General features: G+C 40.2%; 2 protein-coding genes across 2 annotated transcripts in view; one reads left to right on the plus strand and one right to left on the minus strand.

The window, feature by feature from the left end:
* The first annotated feature begins 6,835 nt into the window (after positions 1-6,835).
* On the plus strand, positions 6,836-15,643 carry GORASP1 (golgi reassembly stacking protein 1). The gene is made up of 9 exons (XM_071428522.1): positions 6,836-7,074; positions 8,975-9,055; positions 10,049-10,252; positions 10,929-11,015; positions 11,339-11,469; positions 12,019-12,160; positions 12,669-12,813; positions 13,106-13,261; positions 13,532-15,643. Exons 1-9 carry the CDS (start codon positions 7,012-7,014, stop codon positions 13,813-13,815), a joined length of 1,293 nt encoding a protein of 430 aa, XP_071284623.1. The 5' UTR covers positions 6,836-7,011; the 3' UTR covers positions 13,816-15,643.
* Positions 13,531-27,474, minus strand: part of WDR48 (WD repeat domain 48) — a 32,091-nt gene continuing 18,147 nt past the window's right edge. The window contains exons 14-19 of the mRNA XM_071428521.1: positions 27,015-27,110; positions 24,896-25,001; positions 23,418-23,505; positions 22,778-22,854; positions 21,834-22,026; positions 13,531-20,839 (exon numbers count right to left, since the gene is read on the minus strand). Coding sequence (XP_071284622.1) covers positions 20,744-20,839; positions 21,834-22,026; positions 22,778-22,854; positions 23,418-23,505; positions 24,896-25,001; positions 27,015-27,110 — 656 coding nt within the window. The 3' untranslated portion in view covers positions 13,531-20,743. The remainder of the gene's footprint in view (positions 20,840-21,833; positions 22,027-22,777; positions 22,855-23,417; positions 23,506-24,895; positions 25,002-27,014; positions 27,111-27,474) is intronic.

Genomic DNA, 27,474 nt, shown 5'->3' on the forward strand with positions numbered 1-27,474 from the left:
ATTCTTAACTAATAAAACTCATTCACAGATTTTCCTCTGCATTGCAAGCTTACTTTTGAAGCTTACTGATTTTGGCCAATCAATATTTGAAAACAATAGTCCTTTGAGATTTTGAATGTTATTCCTTTATAATTTCTGTTGAGTTCTACAGTAAAACAGTTCTGAAAGAAGCCAAAATCTTTCTACTACACAATCCTTCTGCCATACTGAAAAATTACTTGTACAATGGGCTTGAGAAATGTTTAATAACAGCTACAGTCAAGAATTGCCTGTTTTTCTCCACTGACTGAAAAAAGAAACCTACAACTTGCTCAGCTGCAGCTTTTTATACTGTATCTACAGATCTAAATGTAGAGCAGTCAGCACACATTTCACATTTACATAGGAACCTTTAGAAAAGACTGATATTGCAGGCAAGCTGTAAGTGCTAAGCACACAAAGAGCTTTGAAAAATAAGCATTTAAAGCGTACAGTTCTCTGCAGGATCTGCCAGCTCTGTGTGACATTGTTTTAGTTCCATTGCCATGAATGATAAATGACATTTCTTTCAAAATTCAATACCTGCAAAAGCAAAGACCTGATGTAGATATCATTGTGTGGAAATGATACAACACTGAAGTATTTGTAGTGGGTTAAAGCCCTGGAACAACCACAATATATTTCTGATTTCCTGCCAGTTGTTATGGTTTTAACCTTGCATTGCCAATTATCTGGTTTTTATCATGGTCTGATTTTGTTAGAAAAGGAAAATCTTCTGTGGACAAACTCTTTTGGAGAATCCCTAAAATATTAATTTTAGCTATTTATTACCAATAATACAATTCTATTTTCACTGTCTAATACACAATTAACAGAATAAAATTTTAAAAATTTAAATTTCAAAAGGTGTTTGCTAAGAAATTTGGCAAAAATTGTCAGCAACCAGTTAAGGATTTACCAGTTTTTATGACATGAATGTGCCACCTTTGTTCAGTGTCACGTGGGACCAAAAATTCTCCTTTGACTGTTTTCAGAAACGTTTTAAGGTGCTAAAACTTGAGCTTTTAAATGAAGACTGTTTCCTGTGCAAGAAAACCAACAAGGAAAGAATAATTACACACACACACACAAAACAAACAAACAAAAAACCAAAAAAACCCAAAACAAACAAACAAACAAAACAAAACAAACAAACAAACAAAAACAACAAAAAAACCCACTGGGAGAAGAGGCTGAAAAATCTGAAAGTCCTTGCACCTTTTTGTCACTAGGTCAGGATTTACCTCTTAGTGGAACACTCAGTAAGACCTGTTCAGAAAGCTCTTTAATTCCAGCTTCCTTGCTTCTGGCATATAATTAAATCAAAGTAATTCCAAAGTTGCAGTCAAATGTAAGTAGACATGATGAAACAGTGTTACCCCCAACTATTATTTTATTTTCCCCCGTAGAAACAAATAAACTTTCTTCCTTGTCTGAAAAAGTTTTGGAATAATATAGAAATATTTACTGAAAAAAAAATAAAAATCAATGAATTATCCCAGATTTATAGTAAACAAGAAATGTAATCTAGATAATTATAAACTAAGGTACAGTATAAATTAGATTTTGCATATTAATATTTATTCATATTTGACTAAAAGTCTAATGATCTCATTTTACTTTTTAATCAGTGAGGCCTTCTGCCTTGCTATGGGTGAAATACCATTGATACACTCCCTCTCAAGATCCAGGAGACATTTTCAGCCTTCTGTCAAGTCCTTCATAATTTTTATCCATTAGCCATAAAAACATTCTTGTATAATATAATTAACTAGTCCCCACATTCTTCCTGTTTCTTTGATTTTCCAGCTCTAAGCCAGCCTCAAAATCTAAAAACTAAAATATTCAAATTCTAAAGACTGAACCAAAAATGTGCTAAATGTGTAAAATTTTGAAAAGTGATGTAACAGCAACAAGACTCAAACAAACAAAGAAAATCCTCCCAGTGCTTGAAACACATGTGCAGGGCTTCTCAGATTGTGGTGCTGAAAGCAAAATTGTTCATCATTTGCCAGATTGTGAATGATGTAAGTAGAGCAGTAAGTTTTCTCCTCTAAAAAGTATATTTAAAAAAAAAATTAAATATTTTTTGCAAAAAAAGCCACACTGAATAAACAATATATATATATATATATATATTCACATACATATTATATATATAGTTCTGCACTGACAGATCTTTGTTTTCCTAAAATTTATTACCTCTAATGGAATAAATAACTTTTTTCTCTAGTGTCTGAAACACTCTTGTGCTGATGTTCCAGAAACACCCATGCAACCATTTAAAATAAATCCTTAGTGCAGCACGGAATCATCCTCGAGGGAGCCACATGAGAATAAAACTTGATTTCTCTCTGTGAGAAGACACAATGTGTCACTACAAATCCTGCTATGCAATGCTGCTCTTTAATAATTTATTGGAGTCTCTGTGCCCTGGCTAAGCTGACAAATTTAATATGGAAGTGCTGCTCAAGTGTTGAATAAACATGAGCTAAAGTATTTTTGCAAACAAACAAAACTGCTGCAAAAGAGTGGCACAGGGCAGATTAGGTTTTTTCCAATAATTTATTGAGAGCAGCACTATTTTTGGTGCTAGTTTCTTTAGTAAATGAGATAAAATGCTACTTAAAACATGCCTGCATTTACCAAATCACCCCTAGATTTCTTTGGTCCTACAGCTCCTCATTGAACCTGCAGAGGTGGATGAAACACTGGGCTAATGGATCATTAAATTTCAGTGTGCTGGAACTTGTGACAAGCAAAATGTAAAAGCAGAAGTTAAAAAAAAAAAAAAAAGACCACCTTATCCATATTTTTACACCTTTTGTCATGTCAGTGTGTATCTCTCTTTTCAGACTTTTAGATTAGGAGGAAAACCAGTGTTTTGGGATTTTTGATAACACTTTGAATGATATTCCAGTGCTCATTCACTCTCATAATCTATTTATCTTTTAGCCACTCATTGATATGAATATAACTCAAAGCAGTGCTGCTTAGTTTCCTTAAAAAAAACCAAAAAAACTTTGATAAAGCTTTGATGAGGGAGTTTTTGAAATCCAAGCCAGCAGATTGCTCCTTTCTGTGTATTTCCAGATGTGTGGGACAGGGTATTCCTTTATCAGAGCCATGTGGGCTCTTCCTGTAGCATTCACATTCTCTGATAAAATCCCTTCACCCAGGAGTTTTCTCCTGGGGAGCTGAAAAGCCACAGAGAAAAAGGAAAACAATTCTTATCTCATTTGCTTCTGCTGTGTTGTGCTCACATGTGGAATGTGTTTGGAGATTGTTTACCCACAGGTGATTGTTTCATTGGATTCTGCTGGGAGTTGTTTTCACTCTTTGGCCAATCAGGGCCAAGCTGTGTCAGGACTCTGGAAAGAGTCAGGAGTTTTCATTATTATCTTTTTAGCATTTAGTAAGTATCTTTTCTGTATTCTTTAGTACAGTTTAGTATAGTATTCTTTAATATAATATAGTATTATAAAGAAATAAATTAGCCTTCTGAGAACATGGAGTCAGATTCATCATTCCTGCCTTCATCAGGGCAATCCCTGCAAATACAGTATCTTGCCAAGAATATCATACTCAGCCACCCACTAAAAATATTACTTATTGGAGTTTCTCTTATTTTATTAAGGCTTGCAGACCTCCCCTTCAGATCTGTGCTAGAATTTCTTGTGTCTTAGGTTGGAAATGGGTGTGTGCATTCTGTTCCTATCTGATGGGGCAGTTCTCTGCTGTCCATGGGGCAGTTTTTTCTTTCTCTCTCCCCCAGCCAATCCTCCCTCCAGGAGATCTCTGCTGTCCATGGCCACTGAGTGTCCCTGCAGGGCTGAGCCAATCCCAGCATCCCATGGGGAGATGCTCCGCCCAGGGGAGGAGCCAAGCATTCCTCCCTGGATCCAATCTGAGCTTTGGGACAGCCCAGCAGCCTTTGCCCAGTGCATTGCCAGAGGAGCAGCTTCTGCTGCCCTGCATGGCCAGAGGGAGCCCAGGCCCATCTGCAGCAGCCCTGGAGCTGCAGAGGAAAACTCCCCCCTTGTGCAGGATCCCTGCTCCAGCAGAGCCACAGCTGGCACTGCAGGAGGGCTGAGCCCCCATGGGATGGGGCTGTGCCACCCCCTGACACACAGGGGACAGGGACTGCTCTCACTCTGGCAGTGGTTTGTTTTCTTTTTTGTACTATTGCCTTTTTATTTTTAGTTTTCCTAATAAAGAACTGTTATTCCTATTCCCATATCTTTTCCTGAGAGCCCCTTAATTTCAAAATTATAATAATTCAGAGGGAGGGGGTTTACATTTTCCATTTCAAGGGAGGTTCCTGCCTTCCTTAGCAGACACCTGTCTTTTCAAACTGACACCTTGTTAAAAATTTGGATGTTTAGAACTTCCCAGTCCCCTGCAGCCAAAGTGCTTGAAGCAAGCAGTACAAAACCTCTGCTTGTGGTGTGCCAGCTCATTCACCTGCTCCTCCAGAAAGATGGGGCAAGTGCCACCTATTCCTGAAAATTTCCTGCTTATTTTCTCTCTTCATGGGCTCTTTCACCTCCACCTTAACACAAGATAATGTAAAGAAAGTTTTGAGGATGGGAACCTCCTCATTGCACTCTGTGATAAACACAAATGCAAAGAACTCCTCTAGATTACCTTTCTTTCTTTTTTTTTAAATTTTTCCCCCTAAGTACTAATTTAGTATTGGAATCAGACTCTCTCCTTTGGCAGCTACTTTTGGTAAGTCTGAAGAAATGTTTCCCATTTCTATTGTTTGTAAAAATACAATTACATGGCCAACACTGCAGCTCCTCATTGGCTCACCTGTTACAAAGACACAAAAAGCAGTTTAATACAAAATAGAGCTATGAGATAAGGTTCCCAAATATACACAGCAAAAAAATTCAGATAAACGTTTGGCATAATTTTTTTTCTTCTGAATACTTTTATTTCCCATCTGCTCAATGAATGTGATGCACAGATCTTCAGTCACAGCCTAGAGACAACTCCAGGGAAAAGTTACTTAAAAAGGCTCCTGAGAATATCCTGTGCTTTCTTTGGATAAATATGAACCAAAGTGTGTGGATTTTCAAGCATAAATAGCTCCTGAAGTGACAGGGAATGTAAGAATTTCACTTGGAAGCAAAGGCACAGAATGGAAAAAGCAGCTTTTTATTTTTTCCCTTTTTTTCCCTGTTTTTGTGCATCACACTTGAACCACAGAGATTATGTGGATGGATCCTTTGAAAAATGAGATCTTGGAAGTGACAGCAGTACTACCAAGGAGTTTTAATGAAATCAGTACTTTTATACTGAAATGAAAATGTTCATGCAGTTAAGAAACATTTTAAGGAGATTAATATAAGAACACTTCCAATTAGTTCTGCTACTTTGAAAATTTTCAGAACTTTTCCATTCATGAGTTAAAGGCAGAATCAGAAGGATCCATCCTAAGTAGAACAGAGTGGGGTAGACATGAAATGTCAGGGAGGTGCAAATACCTCTTAAATAGAAAAAACCCTCTTAAATAGAAATACCTACCCACTTAAAAATACCACAGACTACCACTTGTAAAACAGCAACATTGGACTATTGATTTAATAGTATCAATTAATGCTAAAAGTTATCTCAGCTGGTAGAAACACTGTTCTTGAGCACAATTCTCTGCCAACAGAGAGGAACAGAAACACAATATTGGTAAAAAATTAGCAATAACATCTTTTTGGATTATACTAACGGGGATGATTTTTAAAGGCTGTTAGAATGAGAACAGTAGTGGGTGAGTTTGGGGATTTTTTCACAGTTTTAAGCTGTGCCAGGGGAGGTTTAGGTTGGACATCAGGTGTGTGAAAAATGCCAATCACTTGTTTTTTTACAATTTTAAAAGTTTAATGGTAATAAAATGGTTATAAAAATAGTAATACAATTAGAGTAATAATAATTTGAATTAGGACAATATGAGACAATAAAAAGACAATAAAAACAAAGAGTTTCAGATGTCTGGGTACCTTTTCCGGGCAGCACGAGCCCGAAAAAGGACCCACGTTAACAAAGAATTAACCCTTAAAAGCAATAACCTGTTGCATATTCATACACCTCATACATGATGCATAAATTCCATTCAAACACAGGATTCTGTCTGGTCAGTGTCAGCTTCTTCCTCTGAATCCTAACAGCGTCTTTGAGGTGGGAAGAAGTTGGTTTCTTCTGATAATGGGGCAATAAATTCTCTTTCTCTGAAAGATTCAGGTGTCCTGTGGCTGCTATCTCACTTGCGAGTCTCTTCTTTAAAAAAAGTATCCTACGTAGCATAGTTTCTATTTTAACTTTTTTTAAATAACTTAAAACTATATTTAACACACTTACATAAGAGAATTAATACAGCATTACTTTCTAACACAACACATATAATATTAATTTTAATATTTGCAAAAAGCCAATCATAAAATACGCATTTTTCACAGGAGGAATTTCCTCACAGAGAGGGTCAATGAGACATTGGGAAGGGGCTGCCCAGGGAGGTGGTGGAGCCACCGTGCCTGGAGATGCTTGAGGGAACATTGAAGTGCCATGGGCTGTCCCCACGGTGGTGTTCGTTGATAGGTTGGATTCAGTGACTTCAGAGATTTTTCCCAAACTAAAATATTCCATAATTCAGCGATTTTGTGATTCTGGGACTCCAGCGCTGGCCTCGCCCCTCAGGCCTGGCCCCGCCCCATCATAGGCCACGCCTCCATCATTTGCCACGCCCCTTCTCCACCCCCCGCAGCAACGCCTCGCTTCTCCCGCCCCGCTCCCGTCGCTAGGGGGCGTTCCCTGCCGGTCACGCGCCAGGGCGCGGAGTCGAGCCGCGTTCCCGCATCGCTCTGCCGTGTCCCGGCGCTGTGTTCGGCGCTCTGCTCCTCGGGCCTGCGGGGGCGGCGTGAGGGCGCTGCCGGGGGCCGCGGCCGCCTGAGGGCCGGCTCCGCTCGGGTCCGGCGGAGCGCTGCCGGGGCGGCCGCCATGGGGCTGGGCTCCAGCTCCGAGGGCCCCGGCGGCGGCGCCGAGGGATTCCACGTGCACGGGGTGAGGCGGCCGCGGGGAGACGGAGGGAGGTTGGGAGGGCCGCGAGGGGCGGCGGGCGCTGGGGCGGCTCCGGCGGGGTCGCGCCGCCGGTCCCCGCCCGTGCTGGCCGGGCCGCCCCGGCTGCCGGCTGTTGGCTCCGTCCCGGAGCTGCCACGGCGGCAGGGGCGGGGCGGGGCGGCCGCGCCGCTCCCGGTACCTGCGGGGGCTGCAGCGAGCTCGGGGCCGCGACCCGGCGGGACTTGGGTGCCGAGCAGCCCGGGGGAGCCTGTGGGGCTCTCCTCGGGGAACCTGAAATAGTTCGAGAGCAGAGCAGCGCTTCTTCCCTGCCTGTTCCCCTCCTTTTCTCCTGGCTCCCCTCTATCTCTCCCTGGTCTCTGTCTCTCTGCTCTTCTCCTTCTCTCCCTGTTCCTCTCTCTCCCTATTCCCCTTCTTCCCTCCTTTCCTGCTCCCTTCTCTGTGGATCCCCACAACATCACGTTAGGGGGTCAATTCCCCCTCCAGCGGTGGGGGCTGCCTCTCCCGGATGCAAGTTTGATGTAACTCCTCTCTTTAGCAGATTGTGTGCCCGTACAGAGGTGTAAATGCATATCTGGAAGTTTAAGGATGGGCAGATAACCGCTGTTTGCTTGAGTTATCGTCTCTTTTAGTGGGTATTTTCCCTTCCTGGAATAAGAATGGGAGTGTTGCTGCCACGTGCTGTTTCCACTTCATGTGCATTCTGTGTTTCTCAGCATCAGTATAACGCTGCCTGCTTGCTTTTGATGCTGTTCAGGGCTGTGATAAAAGTTAATACTTCGACTTCAGCTGTGGTTACAGTGCTCAGTGTTGACTGTTTAAAAATAAAGCATGATTTTTATTCTTATTTTTGCTTTAGAAGCTTTAACTGAAATAACTATGCAGTTAAATTTGTTTTTATAACTTTTATAGACAATTCTGCCAGCAAAAGCTCCAATACCAATACAACTTTATCTATTAAAAAAAAAGTAAATACATATATATATATAGCATTTTGGTAACACCAGACCAAATATAAGATGTAACTTTCCTAGCAATGAACTTCCCAGTTTAGGTGATGCCTGGGTTTTAATTTTGTGCTTAAATTGTGAGGTGGCTCTCAGGAGTCAAACACATCTCAGGTTAAGGGCTGTTTAACAAAAAGGTAACAAAAGAGGTGACAAAAAGTGAAGTCCAGAGCAAACTGTCAGTAGGTTTGCAGTGATTCCTTAACACCATCTTGCTTTGTCAGTGCACCTTGAGGTGGGTGGATTTAATGTAATTGCAGACTTTTGGAAGGGTTTTTCCTGGTATGAATGTGTTTTATGAGTGCTCTCTCTAGTGATGGCATCTTTTCTATGACAGCTTTGGGTCTAATGAAACTGAGATGTCCCAACTCTTAATCTTTTGTAAGTGGTGGCAGTTTTCTTGACCAGAACTTGTGGGCAGGTGTGTGCTTGTGTAAATATTCCTGTTCCAGTGGGCTGGAAATGTGGGAACCCAGCTGTCACTTGTGTTCATGGAAAAATGGCTCTGAAGCAAGTGGGGACTCTCACAGTGCTCAGGTTGTTAGAACCACAGGAGGAAATCCTGCAGCAGCACGTTGAAAACCAAACCTTTCTGCAAAGTATTCAGTATTTAATAATTCCAGGTTGTGAATTCTGAATTACAATATTTATGTCTTATATGGGATTCAAAACCTACTTTTTACAGCTTGATTTGGGTATCTGTTCATAGTTATATAAAAGTAAGAGCCTAATTATGGGCTGCTGCTTGAGGGTGCTCATTTGGTGCCTTATCTCTGGCTCAGCTCAAAAGTAAATATTGAATCAAGTGTAAAGATTAACACTTTCCCTTATGTAACTGGAGGTCAGTGTGGAATAACAATAAAATCTGTGTTCTGCAGGTTCAGGAGAACTCCCCAGCCCAACAAGGAGGACTGGAACCTTTCTTTGATTTCATCATTGCCATAGGACACACGAGGCTTGTAAGTCTCAGATGATTTTGTTTTCCACCCTACATGAACTGTGGGCACTGTAGTGATGATGAAAGGTAAAAACCAAAACTGTCACAAGCAGAGAAACTTTTCACATTGGACATTAAAAGTAAAGTAAAACTTGCAGTTATTCAAAGTCTCTTTGGCTAGCCCCAAGTTTGAAGGAAAGGTTTTGTTTATGCCTTTACTTAGCTTAACTTCTTAGCAGGTTAACACAATGTTTTTGTTATTGCTCATTTGTACATATTTTCTACCACAAGGTGAATACTGAACTGGTGAGTCAATAGTCAGAGCTCAACATTTGTTTAAACAAACTTGTTTCAACATTTGATAAAACATGGAAAAGAATCAGTATTTCTACTTATACTTCTGAGACCAAGACACAGTTCCTGTGTGTTATGAGAGAAGAGTTGAGTTTTGGTTTGATGGGTTTTTTTGGGTTTTGGTTGGGGTTTTGTCAGGGCTGTGCCTTGTATGCTCCACCATAACCACATTCAAGCTGAATTCATTAAGTTTGTCTTGGTTTTATGAGAGGAGATGTCTTTTTTGGAAGTGATCATTATCAGGGCAGATTTTGGGGGAAGTTCATTTCATCTTCTAACATGACAGAAATGAAGCTATTCTTTCTCAGTCAGTGTGCAGTGACTTTGAAGGGCTGTTGAAGAGGATGGGGCTCAGAGACATGAAGTGAAATGTTGCTGCTCATTGTTAGACTGCAGCTGGCATCTGATACTGCTGGTATTATTTACTAGCAGTTGTGAAGGACAGGAATGAAATGGAATACCAGGAAGTACTTATGTAAAGGGATGTGTGTTGACAGTACTGACTGCCTTCTAGTAAAAGAAAATTGAACTGGAAATTGCTGGGATTGTTTGTGAACCACAGAGCCTAAACTTTGATAGTTTTGCTTCTTTATATTCAAATTCTGCCACAGATGTTACAGGTGCAACTGGAAATAATGTTAATCCTGCATCTGCTTTACAGAACAAGGAGAACAATATGTTGAAAGACCTGCTGAAGGCAAATGCTGAGAAAGCAGTGAAGCTGGAGGTGTACAACATCAAAACAATGAAAATCCGTGAGGTGGAGGTGATCCCCAGTAACATGTGGGGAGGACAAGGCCTCCTTGGGGCCAGCGTGAGGTTCTGCAGCTTCCAGGGAGCCAATGAGCACGTCTGGCACGTTCTGGTGAGCAGCAGTGCTTGGCTGGCTCCTCATTGCCTGTGTAACCTTGTTTTACTGGGTAATGTTTAGCAGTAATGTACAGTGGTGCAGCCACACAGAGGAAGGGAACACTGTCCTGAAGGTTTGTCTGAGCTGTTTGAGTAGGGACAAGGAGTGGGTGGCTGTCAGGGCTCCCAGTGACAAAAAGAACTCCATCCCAAGCTGACCAAACAGTATAGGTGGGGAGCGATTTTGCCTTTTTATGTTGAAGAATCAGTGGCAAAAGTAAAAAGATTCTGGCCTGATTGGTGTCTCTGTGTTGGCTAAACTTCACTGAAGTAATTTTAGTGTTACAAAAGGCACCACAAATTTATTTTAAAATTAAAGAGGAAGAGCTGAAAGAGTAGAACTGAATAGGAAAGAACACATATGTTTCTGGTTGGTTAAGTAAATGCAATTTCTCAGCAGCCTCAGAGGATGTAATTTTAAATGGGTAAGATTTTCTTACTCATCATGTTCTACATCATTCTTACTCAGCATGTTTTACAGGATGTCACAGGTAGATGTAGACTATCTGAGAACTTCTTTTTTATCCCATTAACAAATAGTTCTTTCCCTCCTTGCTCTGGGAGTTAGTTCTTTTTGACCTTGCTGGTTAACCCTGCTGGGGGTGCAGATGACTTGTGTCACTCTTCCACAGGACGTGGAGCCTTCGTCTCCCGCGGCTCTGGCTGGTCTCCAGCCTTACACTGACTACGTTGTTGGATCTGATCAGATTCTGCAGGAGGTAGGGTGCAGGCAGTGTTGTCTTTGTGCCTGCCAACTGTTTCTTGTTTTGTATAAAATCTCATCAAACACATGGGGGTGGCAATGAGGGATTTTGGAAGGTTAATGTTTACCTTAACAATCTTACCTTCTGTCAAAAACATAAACATCATCTTTCTTCTTAGTCTGACAATAAAAAGAATATGCCACTTAAGATCAAACTACATTGGTGATTTTTCTATCTCTGGGTGTTTAATATCTCATATTAAGTAAATAACTATGTAAAATGTTGACTTGCACATATGGGTTTATTAACTACTATTTTTTATCTTTTTTTTTTCCTAGTCAGAAGATTTCTTTTCCCTGATTGAATCCCACGAGGGGAAGCCTCTGAAGCTGATGGTTTACAACACTGAGGCAGATTCCATCCGAGAGGTAGTTGTGACTCCCAATGGAGCTTGGGGTGGAGAAGGAAGGTACTGATCTCTCTTGATGACAGGTTTGACACTTGCTGTAAATGAGCTCCTGTTAGGAGTATTACTGCTACCAGTTATTGGTGTTTCCATGTTAAGCCTTGTTTCCTCACACTTGTCACCCAAAACTGTTAACCTTTACATTAAAAATAAAAAAACAGCTTAGAGCTAGGAATTGGGCACATTCAGGATCTAATCCTGCCCAAGCTGAATCAAATGGCAGAACTCCTGTTTTGAGTTCCCCTTTAGCAGACTCATTATCTAGCTTTCTTATAGTCAAAACATTCAGCTAAAGCAAGAACAAAACCCACATCAGGTCAGATTAAATATTTCGTAAAGATATAAAATAGTTCACTGATAGCTAAGCTGTGCATGTCTCAAAGTTGATTGCAGAGCATTCCTTGAGTACTCTTTAAGTGGAAATTCCTGCAGGTAGGTGTTTCCTGCTATAGATAAAAGACATAAACTATTCTTGTTTAAAAAAGTCAAAATTTAAAATATTATCTTTGTTAAGAGCACCTTTTTGTGTCTTGATTTTTTTCTCTTGTACAGTTTAGGATGTGGTATTGGATATGGCTATTTGCACAGAATTCCAACACAGTCCATAACATCAAAGAAAAAGCCAGAAAGCAAATCACCTTCACCCTCACCAGAAACTGGAACTCCTCTGCCATCCACTAATGGTTACACAGAGGTAGGAAAAAAATAAATTCCAATCTCTGCCACATTCTCTGGAATTTCAGAATTTTCTGCTATTTGGCACAGTGGTAATACAGAATGTTTGAGTACAGCATTCAGTTTTGTTGAATGAAATGCAGTTGGGTGAAGGGAAGGGGAGAGCTGATGCTGCTGAGCAGGTGCCAGATCACCAGTGGCAGCTGCTATAAATTCTTGCCAGATATTCTCTCCCTATTTTCAAGTCTTGCATCCTACAGCTGTGCCAGTCAATGGGGATCATGTTAACACACCTACTTCACTAGGAGAAAGATACACCTCCAGGAAGCAAGTTCTGAGAACAGACTGGCTGTAAAAGGCTGAGCTGGAACATGTCCTGAGTGGTGTTTGTCTTTCAGTTTCAGCATCACAGCTTCTCACTGAACTGGTGCATGTGGAGACAGGCAGGATGCTTTCATTGCAGGTTTAGCTACAAGTGAAGCTTTTGACATAAAACAATGTTTTTACTTCTTGCTGTCTTACTCCAGACTCCATTGTTGGCACCTACCTCTCAGAATGACAGCTCTGAAGCAGTTATGAACTTGGATCATTCCACAGAGCAGGAAATGAGTGGTTACTCACCAGAAAGCTCCCTTTCTCCTCCTCCCCCTCTCCAGAGAGTTATGGATCCAGGTATGTTTTCTTGGGTGCTTTTTTCACCAATTCTTTAAAGCACATCTAAATAAATTAATATGGTCTTAAACAAGCTAGAGATTGAAATTCAGAACTCTGAGCACTGGTGGTGGTTTTCCTTGAGGTTTTTGACTTCCTTGTATTTCAAAGCTGTAGAATTTGGGTACCAGGTAAGTTAAATTTATTTGCCTTTAGTAAGAAGGAGACTTCACTGACTTCAGTCTGGATTGAACATGTCCTTTGAATCTAGAATTTTGTGTTGCATCTAACTAATACTTGCTTTCTCCTTCAGGATTTCTAGATATGTCTGGAATTTCAGTTTCTGAGTTCACAAGCTTAACAGAAGTGTCAAACCTGTCCTCATCTTCCCCCTTCAACATGCCAGCAGCAGGGGCTTCTGTAGGCTCTGAAACATTCATGCCAAAGAGTGAAGCCTCTGCTTATTTTGGTAAGTGCAGTCAAGATTTCCTTTGGGTCTTGTTTCTGGAATGGCACCAACTCATGCTCACTTAACATCATCACAGGTTTTGGAAACAGGCAGATTTTAATAAAAATCAGCAAAAATGGGATGGAAAAAGTAGCAGAAATTAGCTTTAGAAATGGAAAAATTGAATGTGCTTTTCCTAAGCTTATAGCATTTCTTTAAAATGAAAATGCTGAGGCACTGTCTGTTAGCCTGCTATGTTTTGGTTTTTTACCAACTCTCTCAATTTCCCAGAAAACACCTCAGCTTTGGACCCTGAAGGTTTAACCCTATATCCTGAAGGATCAGGCAAACAGCCCACCCTGGATAACCTCCTGCCTTCAATTCCATCTTTACCTTCTCTTGATCTTCCTCATGACATTTCTTCAAAAACAACACTAGGAACTGATGCTGATAACCAGGAGCCCAAGGTGCTTGTGAACAGCATGGAGAGCTCGTTACCCACTGCTCCAGAGACACCAGAGCATGAAGCAGCAAGTGAGCAGAAAGGAGAAGCAGCTGCACAAGATCCTGAGTGAAATGGACCCTGCTGCTGTTTACAGACTGCTGAATATTTTTCTGATCTTGAAAGAATTACAGTTACTCTATTTTGTTAGTGTAGACAATACTAGAAAAGAAATCACATGAAGTACATAGCCTGTTGTCTTTTCCAATCACTGTTTAATGGATTGATCTATGTTCAGAATTTGAATGCTGTCCAAAATCACCCAATCAATAGAGAAATTGATGCAGAAACAAGTTGGACACTGGCAGAATGTCAAGTTCAGGAATTCACATTTGCCTAAAAGTGCTCCTGAATGTATTTACAAAGGCACTGTGCCTGAAGAGTGACACTTAGTGATGATTTTTATCAGTATGCTTGATGGCATTAAAAAAAATATTTATAGTTTTGAATTGTTAGAAAGCTTTTCTAATGGTACATCTTGGTTAGACTGTTTTTGTGATTTGCAAGGCATTTGTTACACTAAGATACTTTTACTTACTGCTCTAGTACTCTTACTAGACTCTTCTTTTTCCTGGTTTAATTCCCTTCTCTGCAACAGTCCTTCGTGTACCTTCTTTATCCCTACTTGGGCAGGAAAGAAATACAATGGGGTTTGAAACTGCAGCCTCAAATGGGACAAAGCCATGGTGGTGGGTCCTGTCATTCTCTTCTGCTCTTGAGCGGACCAGGTGGGGGCCTTGCAGTTAAATAAACAGTGAGGGAATAATGGAGGTTACTTGGAATAAATTGAAGATGGTTTTAAAGTAGGGGTGATGAATCTTTTTGGTGAAGATTGAATGTCTTGGCTCGTGTAGTGACCAAGAAGTAGCTTTCCTTTGTGCTTTCCTATTTACTCATTACTATTTTTATACAAAGTATTTTAAGTTTAAAACAGGGCTGTTGTGCAGCACCAGCAATTGGTTTTTGTAGCCTTTTTTTGTTTGCATCTGTCTCCAAATCACTTCTGAATGTAAAGGCAAGTATGACAAAAACAATGGAAGACAGGGATGGTTTTATAATCCTCAGGGCAGTGATTTATCATGGAATTTCAAAGCTGCTGATAGGCAATAATAGACCTAGTGCAGTGAAAACCCTTTGTAAATGAAGAGAATGGGGTACAAGGCTGGTGTGTGTTTAGGCTATAAACTAAAGTACACTTCTTAGCACAATATTGCCTGACTTCCTTTGCCCTGCCCTGGCTCCTGCTCTGTTTCTGCACTGTCAGTAAGTGACACTGGTACTGCTGCAGGGGGGACTCAGGGTCCCACAGGTTTGCTTGTGACAGCTCAGCTTCAGCCAAAGGGTGCAGGCAAAGTCACAGCACATGAGGGCTTCAGATGAGTCCACCCTGACAAAAAAATCTGTCCTTGATCTGTTGTTAGTCTGAAATACTGCAAACACAGTAGTTCTGAACAGGATTGTCAAAGTACCTGTTGCTTTAAAGAATGTATTGAGTTTTAACTAAAGGCAGTAGAATTGACAGTGGATTCTAGTCTGCTAAAGGGTCTGTTAATTGTGGGCCAGTTTTATTTCCTACGTTGCTAAAATAAATTTCCTATTTTGTTCCCCCAGCTGTTACAAGGGTGAACAGCCAAACACTAAAAATAAATGTAATTTAAATTATTCCTAGGTTTGTTTGATCTTGGAGCCTGATGCCTGAAGACACCTAGGTGGTGTTCTATTCATGTTGTTTATTTAGGACTGTTTCTAGTCCTTAATCTTTCTCAAAAATGGCCATGACATGGTAATTTATTTAAGTGACTCTGTACCATAGACACCTTTTAGAAATCTAAGAGCAGGGAATGTCAAAACTCATGCTAGATTTCAAATGTCACCATAATAAATGGGTTAAACTTCCTTCAGTCTGTGTCCAGCCTCTGTGTCATGTTAACTGGCTCTGGGAAGGGGTTTGGAAAACCAAGTAGTTAAACCTTGAGCCAGAGAATGTTGTGTTCTCCAAACCTGAAACCTGATCATTCAAATGCTAAATGAGGTGAAGAGTTGGACCTCCTCATCAAATTTCTTTCCTCTTGGATACTCCCTCCCAGCTGCAGCCCAGCAAGTGAAGAGTACTCCTGTTTGTGAGTGCAAAGTGAGAAAAGTGACTGTAATTTTAGTTTCAAAATAAAACCTAAAAAGAATGGGAGAAGCAGCTGAGGGTGGCTGGATTCAGAGCCAATAGCAAACAGCCACTCAGGCTGCTGCTCTCCCAGAGATCTGTTTCCAGGTAAGCAGGAGCTGGATGTGACCGTTCTTCCACTCTGTAAACTCTGAGAGCTCCCTAAACCCGACAGCAGCAGCTCTTCTGCAGACAGAGAAGGATTATCTGGGCAGCATCAGGAGAAGGGCACAACAAAGGCAGGAGGAGAAGGAGGTCACCTCAGATGTTACAGCAGCAGGGTGGTTTGTATGGCCAGACACAACAGGATGAGCTGCCAGACCTGAGCTGCTCCCTAGAATTACCAGTTGAGCCTGAGGACACAGGCCTGGCAGACATTAAATCCACAGAGGCTCCCAGCAGCTCAAGCATTAGAGTGAGGATTAGACAAAGCCCATCTCCCCTGAGCCCTGCTGCTGCCACTGCCACAGCACCCAGGGATGGCTGATGGGGCTGAGCCAGGAGGAGCCTCTGAGCCCCAGGATTCCTCCCACCTGCGTGCTCAAACCTCTGCTCAGCAAAGGCCACAGAGAGCTGGCCCAGCCCTGCCCCAGCTGAGGCTGACCTGATCCATGGGGACTTTGCATACAGCATAACCCTGTATAGGAATGATTGTAAACCCCCAAGATCATGATAAGGAAATAGAGAGAAACATGCAAATCTCATTATTAACAGCAATATGGATGCTGAACTAATTCTGGCTGAACTTGAATGAGTGAATGTGGATGTGTTTATTGTCTTTAAGTTAAGCACCTACTGGTAGAACTATTGTAACATCAAATTCAGGCATTGATGATTTAATTTTCCCTCTTAAACTTTCAAAGCAGGCCTGACAATCTACTGAAGCTCCTGCTGGACTGCTCTAGGCTCTGTGCAGAGGCTGCTCAGTCACACTTGGCTGAACTTCTCTGAGCTGCAACTCAGAAATGCTGCAGGAAAATGGATCTGTGCAATGCTGAGCACAGATCACACCACACACATTCACACATGCATTCTCCATCTTCCCCCAAAACTGGGCAAGGATCTTCACCTCCAAGCACTAACACAAGAGCAGGCTCTTAAGAGAAAGCAGCTACAGGTTACTCATTGCATTGATTAGACTGTGTTCCATTTCTTGGGCACTGCCCACACAACTTCCTTCTTGGCTTTTGCCTTAAGCAAACACCAACTGGCATTGCTTCTGCTGTAGCAAAATTTCAACTGTTTGCTCAAAGTTACATTTCTAAGCAACAACATGTAATTATTACATGTGTAATATGGAATTAATATGTAATTCAGCATTCAGAGTCCCCCAAAAAAGACAATTTAGAAGAGTGTCACAATATCCTCAGAGAGAGATCAGACATGTCCCACCCAGGCTCTAGTCAGCACATCTCCTCTGCATGGTGTTTGCACAACTCTGGACAGAAAAACCTCCACTGTAGTACAGGGAGCTCTTTCAATCAACCACTTTCCTGTTAAGTGTGTGTGCTCCCAAAAGCTCTGTTATCCAGCTGGGAAGTGACTTTTCCTGGCTCTGTTCAGGAGCCAGCACCACATCTACAGTGTAAGAGCATGTGCTTAATGATTGATTCTAAATGTCATGTTCAATAAATTTCTAGGCATAAATTTTGCATCAAGCAGGAACTCTGTGAAAGGAAAAATCATACCTTGGTGTAATGTCTCTACACCAGTAACTGCCCTGCCAGTCCCTGGCTGCCCCTCTCCTGGGGAATACATGGACAATCCAACTAATAAATCCCAACACCAAGAGGTGGAACTACACTAAGATCCCTTCCAACCCAAACCATTTATGATTCTGTAATAAACTCATCCAGTTCCAACCCCCTGCCATGGCCAGGACACCCTTCCACTATGACAGGATGCTCTGAGCCCCATCCAGCCTGACCTAGAACACTTTCAGGGAAGGGGAGTCCACCACCTTCCTGCCAAGAGCTTGTTTTGAATATTTTTTCAGTGTTTCTTAAAGTTACTGGTAAATCATTCAAGCAGTTCCTCTCATCCTAAAAATGATACTTACACTTCAGCTACAAGTTCTGAGCCAAGCTCTCCTGTTCTCAGCCCCACCCCATCTAAAGAGAATAAAAAATTACCTGTCATACAAAATTTAAATGCTTTTCTGGGAGACAGGCTGCACTACTAAACACCAGATTTACAACTCCTTCCCATTATGAACTTGGAAATTAATTCATTTCTGCAAATCTGCAGCCTTCTCTATGATTCTGGCATTCTTAAACTCTCTGCTCACAATGTTCCCAGGGGCAGTGACTCTCATATTAACTTAACACTCTCCTCCTTCTGCCTTCAGGACTCTTACAGACAGCACAACTGCAGAAAAGGTAACAGAATTTTAAAGACAATAGCAAAAAAACCCTTCTCTCACTTTATACACCATGTAAGTCAGAGCTGGGAATCTGGGAGCACATTTGGGCTCTGAATTACTGTGTGCTCTGAGAGAGCAGCTCAGCTGACAATTCCCACAGCAAAAGCTCTGAGCATTCTGTCCTGGCATTTTCAACACCAGGAAACCCAGCTGGATTTCCCATGTGCCTCTTCCAACCTTTCCACACCCAGACAGCTCAGCAGCAACTGGTACAGGTCACTTGTTAGCACAAAATACTTCCATGGTACAAAAGCAGCACTGCCCATGTGACATTGTCCCCCCAACAGGACTCAGTGCTCACATCTGAAGGTCTGCTCACCTCAAAAATTCTTACATTCAACCACATTTTAAGATTATCTTCACAGGATTCTGCTAAGGCATTGCCATTCCTTCAGACACTGCATTACTTGAGGCTTCAAAGCACTCTGAAGCTCTTTGTTAAATTCAAGCTCCAAAATCACACAATTTATCTAGTACACAAAACAACTAGAAAATATTTTAACTAAAGCCTTTTATTCTATACAACTGTGAAACATCATTTACCCTTCTGGCATTGCAGACTCTTCCATTAATCTTTCCTGTTACTGTGTTTTGGGATGGTTAGAAAGAAAAAAAACAGAAGGAAAGTTACAACCTTGGGCTGATTTCAAACAAAAAATTACTGTGAGCAACTCCAATGTATACAATAGGACAGGAAGACAACCAGGAAACAAAACATAACCCAAACAGTGCCTATTGGAACAGACAAAGACCCTTGCTAGTAATAAATACAAGTCAGGACAGATTACCAATAAAAGTTACAGTTCTGTTTAACCATTTAATTCACAAACAGCACTAAAAATGTGCAGTTAAAGCACAATTGTGTCAAACTAAGCATACACAGAAATGGGGATAGAAAACTGAACCTGATTCTCAAAAGATGGGAAAAGACATGCTAGCTTGATTCTGAACCATGGTTTTGTCTAAGCAATGAATTTGTTTTGCTGGGTTTAAAGTGCAGAAGGGAATGACTATTTTGACTGTATTTTGACTATTTTTTCAAATAAAACATGAGGAAAAATACTTTGCTTTTTGTCTGACCAATACAATCCCAGTAATATAATTTATTGGGACTTTCCTTAGGCCTCAACCTAAATCTTGATCACAAGATACAGGAAGGGCTAGAGCATGTGTCTCCTGAAGAAACTCCAATAAAATACTGCCCCTTGAAGGCACTTGTGCTTCTGCTTCAGACAAGAGTAATTTTTAAACCATTTCTCTATGAGGATTTGTAATTTGCTCAAATCTGGCTACAAATGGTTTTCTGGGATATCCCCATATTTTCCTCACAAAAAGCTGAAAGGCCCTTACCCTCCCTCCCCCCAATAAGTTAAACTTCTATAAAAGATTACCATGAGCCTATGACAGTCACAGATTTTTAGAAATAGCAGTGAAAACAAGATCTGCATAAATCTCTAACAAAAGAACAATTGCATATAAAACCTCAGAAAAGAAGAATCAATATTTTTATCTCATGAATATGAAATCTGCTAAGAAGTTTTTTAAGTTTAACATTAAACATATGAAGTTATAATCAGAATGGTTTGAAGTTTTAACAAAATGTCAGATACTTTTGGAGCACAGTTACCAAAAATTAGACTAGTGTGTCTTTAGAACACCTAGGACACAGTGCAGGAAGAAGTTATATATATTTAGAAAAAAAAAGCTCTAAGTTGCTGCAAAGCATGTTCACTCTATTATGATGCACAGCATCACTGGACTCACATTGCTCTGATATTTTTCTAGTGTTCTTATCTTGCATGTCAACAGCTCTCTAAAGCAATTAAAACAATTCTCATGTTAACCCTTGGTTTGCAATTAAATGGGCCCATTCATTCAAGTATGCAATACCTATTTTCTGGTGTTTTTTTTTTCCAAATTTCTTTTAGTGGTAGAAATGTTTAAGTAACCTGTGAGAAATCATTGCTGGAACTTCATGAATGGAATGTACTAAAAACACCTCGTGTGCAGTTCTTAATGACATTGTGAAGAGTGACTAATACGGCCAAACCTGTTTGATACCGAACACGAGCAGATGAGGGGATTATGTTCTGGAAAAAAAACCAAAAGCAAAAAGGAGGAAGCAAAAGTCTGCACTGGGTTATCATCCACTCTCTGTACACCTCACACAACACAAACCACTCAGGGACCTCCCATCTCATTGACTGAGACTAGGACAGACTTTAGTTTAAGTCATATAGATTTTTTTTTTCCTCTATATTACAGGTCTATTAGTCACTTCAATTAAATGTTTACTTCCCATCCATACTGAGGCATTAGAAGTCTCCTCTACCTTAGGGGTTCAGGGCTGCTCTAGAACTACTCTTGGAACCAGCACAGCAAGGTCAAGTCAGAGATGGCTGCTCTGGGTCCGCGCTGCCCTCACGTCGATTTCTGGCGGTAGTGAAGCGTCAGGTCCCCGCCACTCTTCCAGATGAAGTGCTTGACAGTCCGAAGGTCCATGTTGGGGTCCAAAACCTGCACAGCAAAAAGACAGCTTTTACTCAACAATTCTGCTGGGCTGGCAGAAATTAAAAAAATACAAAGCAAACCAAACTGAAAACTGATACCAAGATGAGCCATGCTGTCACCATCACATTTTCTGAAAAATCCCTTTACCAGGATTTCTTCTCCTGGGAAGCTGAGAAGCCTCAGAGAAAAATGAAAACAATGATTTTCTGATTGCTTCTCCTGTGTTTTGCTGCTTTGGAATGTGGTTTGGACATTGTTTGCCAACTAGTCATTGATTGGTTTCATGTGAATTGTTTTTACTTCATGACCAATCATGGTCAGGCTGTGGCGGGACTCTGGAGAGAGTCACAGGTTTTTCATCAGTATCTTGTTAAGCCTTCTATAAGTATCCTTTAGCATAGTTTTAGTACAGCATTCTTTAATATAATATAATACAATACCATAAAATAATAAATTAGCCTTCTAAGAACATGGAGTCAGATTCTCAACTCCTTCCTGCCACAGGGGACACCAGAAAATGCCACACCATGCAAAAGCTCAGATTTTTCAATTAGCAACTAAGCCTGAGGCATTACTGAAAGATTTTAGCAGAGTAACATGTAACTTCAGATTACTCCTCAGTGCCTAATCTCCATTACACTTATTAGGCAATTAGTGGTTTCAGACCAATCTTGAAAACTGCCAAAAAAGCAGAACTCAAAAATTCCAGAAATGTTAAAAATACAACTGTATGAAATTGTATTAAGGCCATTTGTTGACCATGAGCAAGTAACCCTGTAAGGGCCCCATGCCAGACCAAATTAAACAGGTTTATTATGAAAATTCCTTCATCTGCCTATCTGCAACTGTCAGAAACTTGTGTCAGCACTAAGTTAACATTGTCAAAACATTTACTTAGTTTTAAAGTTAACAGGTAATCTGTAGCATATTATAAGCTCAGAACTCAAAAATGCACAACCAATTCACTGCTAGAGCCTGGTTTTGATCGCAGGGAACTTACCTGGTCCTGGCACAGAAGTTCAATCTTCTCCTCTGCTAGCACAGCAATGTCCTCCTCCTTTTCTTGTTCTCCTGCTTTCTCATTGTTGGAGGAGCTCGTTGTCTGAGACTCATTGTCCAAGTTGATGATTTTCTCATACACATGTTCCATCACCTTTCTCACCTGAAGCATGTCACTGGCTGACAGCCGGTCTCTGCAGGAGATAGAGGAGTTTGTCAGGAAAAAACTTGAGAAACAAACTGTGTTTCTTATCTTCACAACCCCTTCCTTAGCTGTAGCAAACTATGTAACTACAGAGAGATCATCTCTATATTGTCTGGTAGTAAATTATCAGGATCATCCAGAATGCCATGATCATAACAGCAATTTAGCCAAAGAGTCACACAGCAAATAACTCAAAAAAGGAGTTGAGATATTCAAAAGGCCAGATAAAAATCTGTATTGATTTCTAACCAACCCAGCTCCCAGTTACAGCTCATGTGACTGGCAAACTAGTTTGCATTCCCTACTGGCAGTTTTTGTCCTTTTCCTTTCAAAAAGCAATTATTCATCTCTGTTGGCAACAGGAAACAAAGCTGTGGTTCTGAACAGAGCAGCAATCTATAAATTCATCTGTTTTCTGATTAAATACCACAAAAGACAAAGTCCCATTTCAGTAGGCAGTTCTTAGACACTTCTTAGCATAAACTTGAACAACTGCCTGTTGAACCCAAATCCACAGTGCTTTTAAATATTCTGACATAACTTAGTGCTTTAGAGCAATGCTCCTAAATGACTAAGAACTTCTACAAATACATCGAGCACAAAACAATTCTCTGGAAGAATCAGTGAATTGGCTTGGTGGTTTTTTTGCTGTTTGTTTGGTTTTTTTTTTCCCCTTGAGCTTGCAGTTTTTTTCTGCAATTTAGATATTCAATGTTAATAGTCTTATTTGCATTACTTACTTTTTTAGAGTTTTTGCCCCTGATGATGAATGAGGTTGGAGGTAGAAGGGAATCTTATTGAACTTGGGCATATTTTTCTAGAAGAAAACAAGTTTTAGAAGTGTTAATTTAGGATGAACCATTATCAGCTCCTATTTGCAGCAGCTGCTATGTGAAGTATATTCAGCTCCTAATTATCAAAACTCATGAGAGATTCCTAATCAACATCCCCACCACAGCTAACTTCCAAATTACTCATACTCCTGAGACACTTCAATTTAGATGATGCACAGATCATCTAGCTTTTGAATATAAATTATCATTTATTTCAAAGGCAATTAGATAGTATCAAAAGACAGCAGCAATATGAAGTGTATTCTCTATTCCTGAGCTCCTCACCAGGAAAGGATACCAATTATGCACAGGACTTTGAATTCTTTATCTAAGACAGTCTGTCAAAAGAAATTGAGCAAGAAGTACTTTAACTAGACACATCAAAAAATGATGCATCTCAAAGGGTCTTGATTGCAGACCTTGAGACCACTTGTTTTAAATACAAACAGCGAAAATTTAAAATGTCATTTCAGATACTGCAAAGTTAATTGTACTACATTTAAAAAAAAAAACTAAAACAAGCCAAACTTATACACCCAATACTCACATCCACAGTGATGTCAATTACCCATTGTGGCACTGTTTCATTAAGAAGCATGGATTCAGTTTCACCACCTGAATCCCGACATAGCAACCTGAGACACACAGAAATAACCTTTATTGTAACAACAATTATTGCCATTTCCATTAAAAAGCTTTCAGGAGAGGTTCTGCCCTTTTAATGGGCAGAGAGCCTGAACTCTGTTAGGATCATGAACTTACTGGGGAAGAGATTATTTATTTTCTGTAAAGAGCAGAAGGAGCTGTAGGAAGACAAATCCCAGAAACAGAGAGTAGGATCTCAGGAGACTACAGCTATGACACAGGAAACAGATAAAAGTACTTTGCTCTGGATTGTGTTATGGTTGTGTGTTAAAATACAGAACTGTCAGGAGAAGGGGAAAGGCACCTGGCATAAAGCAATTCTCTCCTCTTGAGAAAAATGAGCTTTGCATGTAAAGCATCTGCTAAGCTCTCACTTGAAGGAAAGAATAAAACCAGTTTTAGGAAATGTGCACATGCAATGATGGAAAAAAGACACATTTCATTTTATAAATTGCAATGAGGTATTTTGGCAGAGTCCTGCAAGCCACCTTTTAGGTCCCATAAATATGCCTTGCTCCCTCCAATGGGGCCTTTCCAGTGTTCTCTTGAGGAGGAGGAGCAGCTGCATCAGAGGGAAGATCCACCAGAACACAATGCAGGCAAATACTAAGCCCCAGGTGTAACATAAATACATTGATACTGCAGGGAAAAAAGTCAGTTCTCCAAGCTGAAAATGGTTTCCTTGTTTCACTGACTAAAAGTTATATCATTCTGGGGCCTGTTCAGCCTGGGAAACAAAACCAACAAATCAAACATGCCCCACCCCTTAAATTTAAAATCCACTACCTCGGTAAATATCAAACAATTTTACAGTGTTGCAAGATCAACACTTGTTTTGCAGCACTATTAAAATGTCTCTGATGTATCACATATCACAGTTGGGTTTTTCAATGTAGAACAAGAAGAAATAGAATGGTAACCAGTACACATTTTACAATACAGAGCCTGTGTTCCTGCCTGCCAGAGATTAGGACCTTCTACTGGATTTATCAACTAATTTTGGGAGCAGAAGCCAATTCTCTAGTGAGTAGCAGCTCCTGAATAATTCATCCTCAGAGATCAGCACAACACACAATCTAAAGTAGCACAATTTCATCCTAAAACACAGTTTAATTTATCAGTTTGCAGAAAGAGGGCACCCAAAAATATCACACACAACTAAGGACTAGACACAACTCTTACTGCTTTAAATCCCCACACTTTGCTGATGCTCAAACTCACATGCTCAGTTGGACAAATCATCATCAACAGCTGCTTATTTTGCCTGGCAAGGTTATGTCTTAAATGTACACAGAAGAGAGCAAAATAACATTTTTGATAACATTCCTGCTTCCACTAAGAAAGGGATTGCTCAGCCACTGAATTTCTAAGTTTTTATACCTGAACAAAGTGCGTCCTCCAGCCTCACCAAAAATAACTGGTGTATGTGGTGGCACTTGGAAGTATCCATTTCCCTTCTGGACTCTGTTCTCCTGCTCCCCATTCACTGTTGGAAAAAAACCACATAAAACAGCAGTGAGACTGCACTAGGCCTTAAAACTGGGCACCCATTCCACCTACAGCAGGTACATTTTGTAAATTAATAAACTCATAACCTCATGAAAACCAAGAAAATCCCCATTTCCAAGATACAGCAAGTATATAAAAGAGAGGCAGGCCAGTTTCAAAAGCCTGTGAAAAAAGGAAAAAGGCCAGGAGTCAAAACCCAATTATGAGTTTTTTCCCCCATTTCTTTTGTCAAACTGAACAATAGTAAAATTAGGAATCAACTAATGAGACTCTGCTGAGACAAGACTGTTTTCCCTCTAGAGTGACAGTACAGAACTCTTGAAGGGTTGTTTGCACTGCTCTTCTACCTGGATCTGCCAGATGTCAAAACACTGTACTAGTAAAGCTCAGACTCACAGTGCCTTGAACTTCCTGTGTTATAAATTCAATTCGTTATAGCTAATTACAGCAGTATGGTCTTCAAAGACTGAAAAACCTGATTCCATATCAGGGGGATAGGACAAGATTAAAGAAAAATCAGCATTATTTATACACCTCTTGAACAGTGCAGCTTCTAATCAGTAGGTATCTTGAAACAATGTAGAAGAATTTGGATGCCTGACTTGCACTTGGGAAAATCATCTCCATTACACTGTAGCACCTCATTACTGTATTTGAAGAGATGTTGAATTCAAGCAACATTAAGAAATTTAAATGGCACAGACTGATGAGATGAATGATTCCTCAGCTTTCTAACCAGAAACATGTAGGCAAAGAAAGGTCAGAAATTGTAACAAGCAAAGAAACAAAAAAAGAAAATCTGTATTGGAAGGGGTAAACATGATACTGAAAACTCCTATAGTTTGAAAGATTTTTTTCATAACACTTCTCTGAACAATTGAGAGGAACAACACTGCACATAATTTGTGTTTATTTAAATTTGTATCTCTACAAAAATGCCAGCATCCACTTCACCTTCTCAAGTCACTGCTCAGTGACAATCTCCTAATTTTTTTCTTTTGGAACAGCAAAGAAAATATTCTGTGGTGAATACTCCAAACATTCCACTAATCCACACCTCTATACAGGAACAAGCAGTGTGGCATCAATAATCCAACACTACAGAAGCCTGTGAGTGACACTTCTCAAACCTTGTCTGGCTCTAAGCTGCCAACTGCCAACCCACAACAGTCTGAGAATCAGCAGCTGGATCCAGAGGAGTCTGCCAAGAGCTCTAAACCTCCTTGGAGGCCAGTTTTGAAAGAAGAAAGCAACCAATTCTTGGCACAGTCTTGTCACAAAGCAGTGAGATATGCTGAATGTGCAGTTTTCTTAATTGCATCATCTATCTATAGAAAGTAATTTCTTAATCACCAAAAATGAGACTTAGTTAACTCTGACCTGGGCTGAATTGAGCTCCAACTCAGGACTTACAGAGTCTCTTATTTTGCCAAATTCAGCCTCTACCTTACATTTCACATGGCTTTCATCTAAGGCCTGATTAGACTTGGCATTATTACCTTAAACACGACTTTAAGGAGTTTTCTATGGAATTACTTCATGCATTATTACACTGAAAGTATTTTTCCCAATAAAGCTTTTATTTTGTTCACAATACCTAGAAGAAAACTGGAATTAAGTCAAGAGAATACTTGCTAATGTTGGATAACTGAATTATTACTATTTACTGCCATTATCTAGTGTTTCTTTTCCAAGTCAAGCCTCAGTTTGCCAGTAACTGTTTTTCATCAGTATTTTTCATCATGTTTCTATAACTTCAGAATCATTTATTCCCCTACTTTTTTTTTTACAGAGAGATCTAAGATTTTTGCTGATAATTTCAGAAGTACAATACATTTCTAGTGTAAAGCAAATTCAGAAGTGCTAATAAACATGAAGTCTATAATGCACAGAGAAATAGGTGTAAGACAACAAATGTCTCTGTTTAAGAAACATATAAACAAACAATGCATGGACAAGTAATAAAAAAGGAAAATATTAAAATACTAACCATGGTTTATCTCATTTTCTTCTTCATCCATTGGATTGATATGTGTTCTAGGCCAATACTCCAGAAGTGCTTGCAGCAGAAGCCCTCCAAGGTTTACTGTCAACACACAGTGAGGCAGAACTTCAATCACACAAAAAAACATGGGCAATACAAGAATGTCCGTTTGATCCACAGCTGAAAATTCCCCATGAGTTTGAGCAGGCCTGTTCCCAGAGCAAACTATTTATGGGCACTGAAATCTGCTTGTCACAATCTGAGAGCTGCATGTTACAATGTTTCAGGAAAGCTGATTTTAGAATCCCTGCTGTTGGATCACTCTTCTGCTTTAGCATTCTCTACGTTAGGTTATCATTACTTTTTCCCTTTTGCATCTTAAAAGTTTAAAACAAAATTAGATGTAAACCCTGAACATGACTGTTTCAGAAAAAAAGGAAATACTTTCTTTGGAGAATATGCTACA

This window comes from Agelaius tricolor, unplaced genomic scaffold, assembly GCF_023055355.1.
Source record: "Agelaius tricolor isolate 1412-34295 unplaced genomic scaffold, bAgeTri1.0.p SCAF_6, whole genome shotgun sequence".
NCBI lineage: Eukaryota > Metazoa > Chordata > Aves > Passeriformes > Icteridae > Agelaius > Agelaius tricolor.

Excerpts from the sequence above, each read along its gene's own strand:
- GORASP1 (XM_071428522.1), top strand. The coding sequence starts at position 7,012 with ATGGGGCTGGGCTCCAGCTCCGAGGGCCCCGGCGGCGGCGCCGAGGGA. Across the intron at positions 11,016-11,338 it reads CTGATCAGATTCTGCAGGAG|TCAGAAGATTTCTTTTCCCT; the intron begins GTAGGGTGCAGG and ends TTTTTTTCCTAG. Across the intron at positions 12,814-13,105 it reads CCAGAGAGTTATGGATCCAG|GATTTCTAGATATGTCTGGA; the intron begins GTATGTTTTCTT and ends TTTCTCCTTCAG.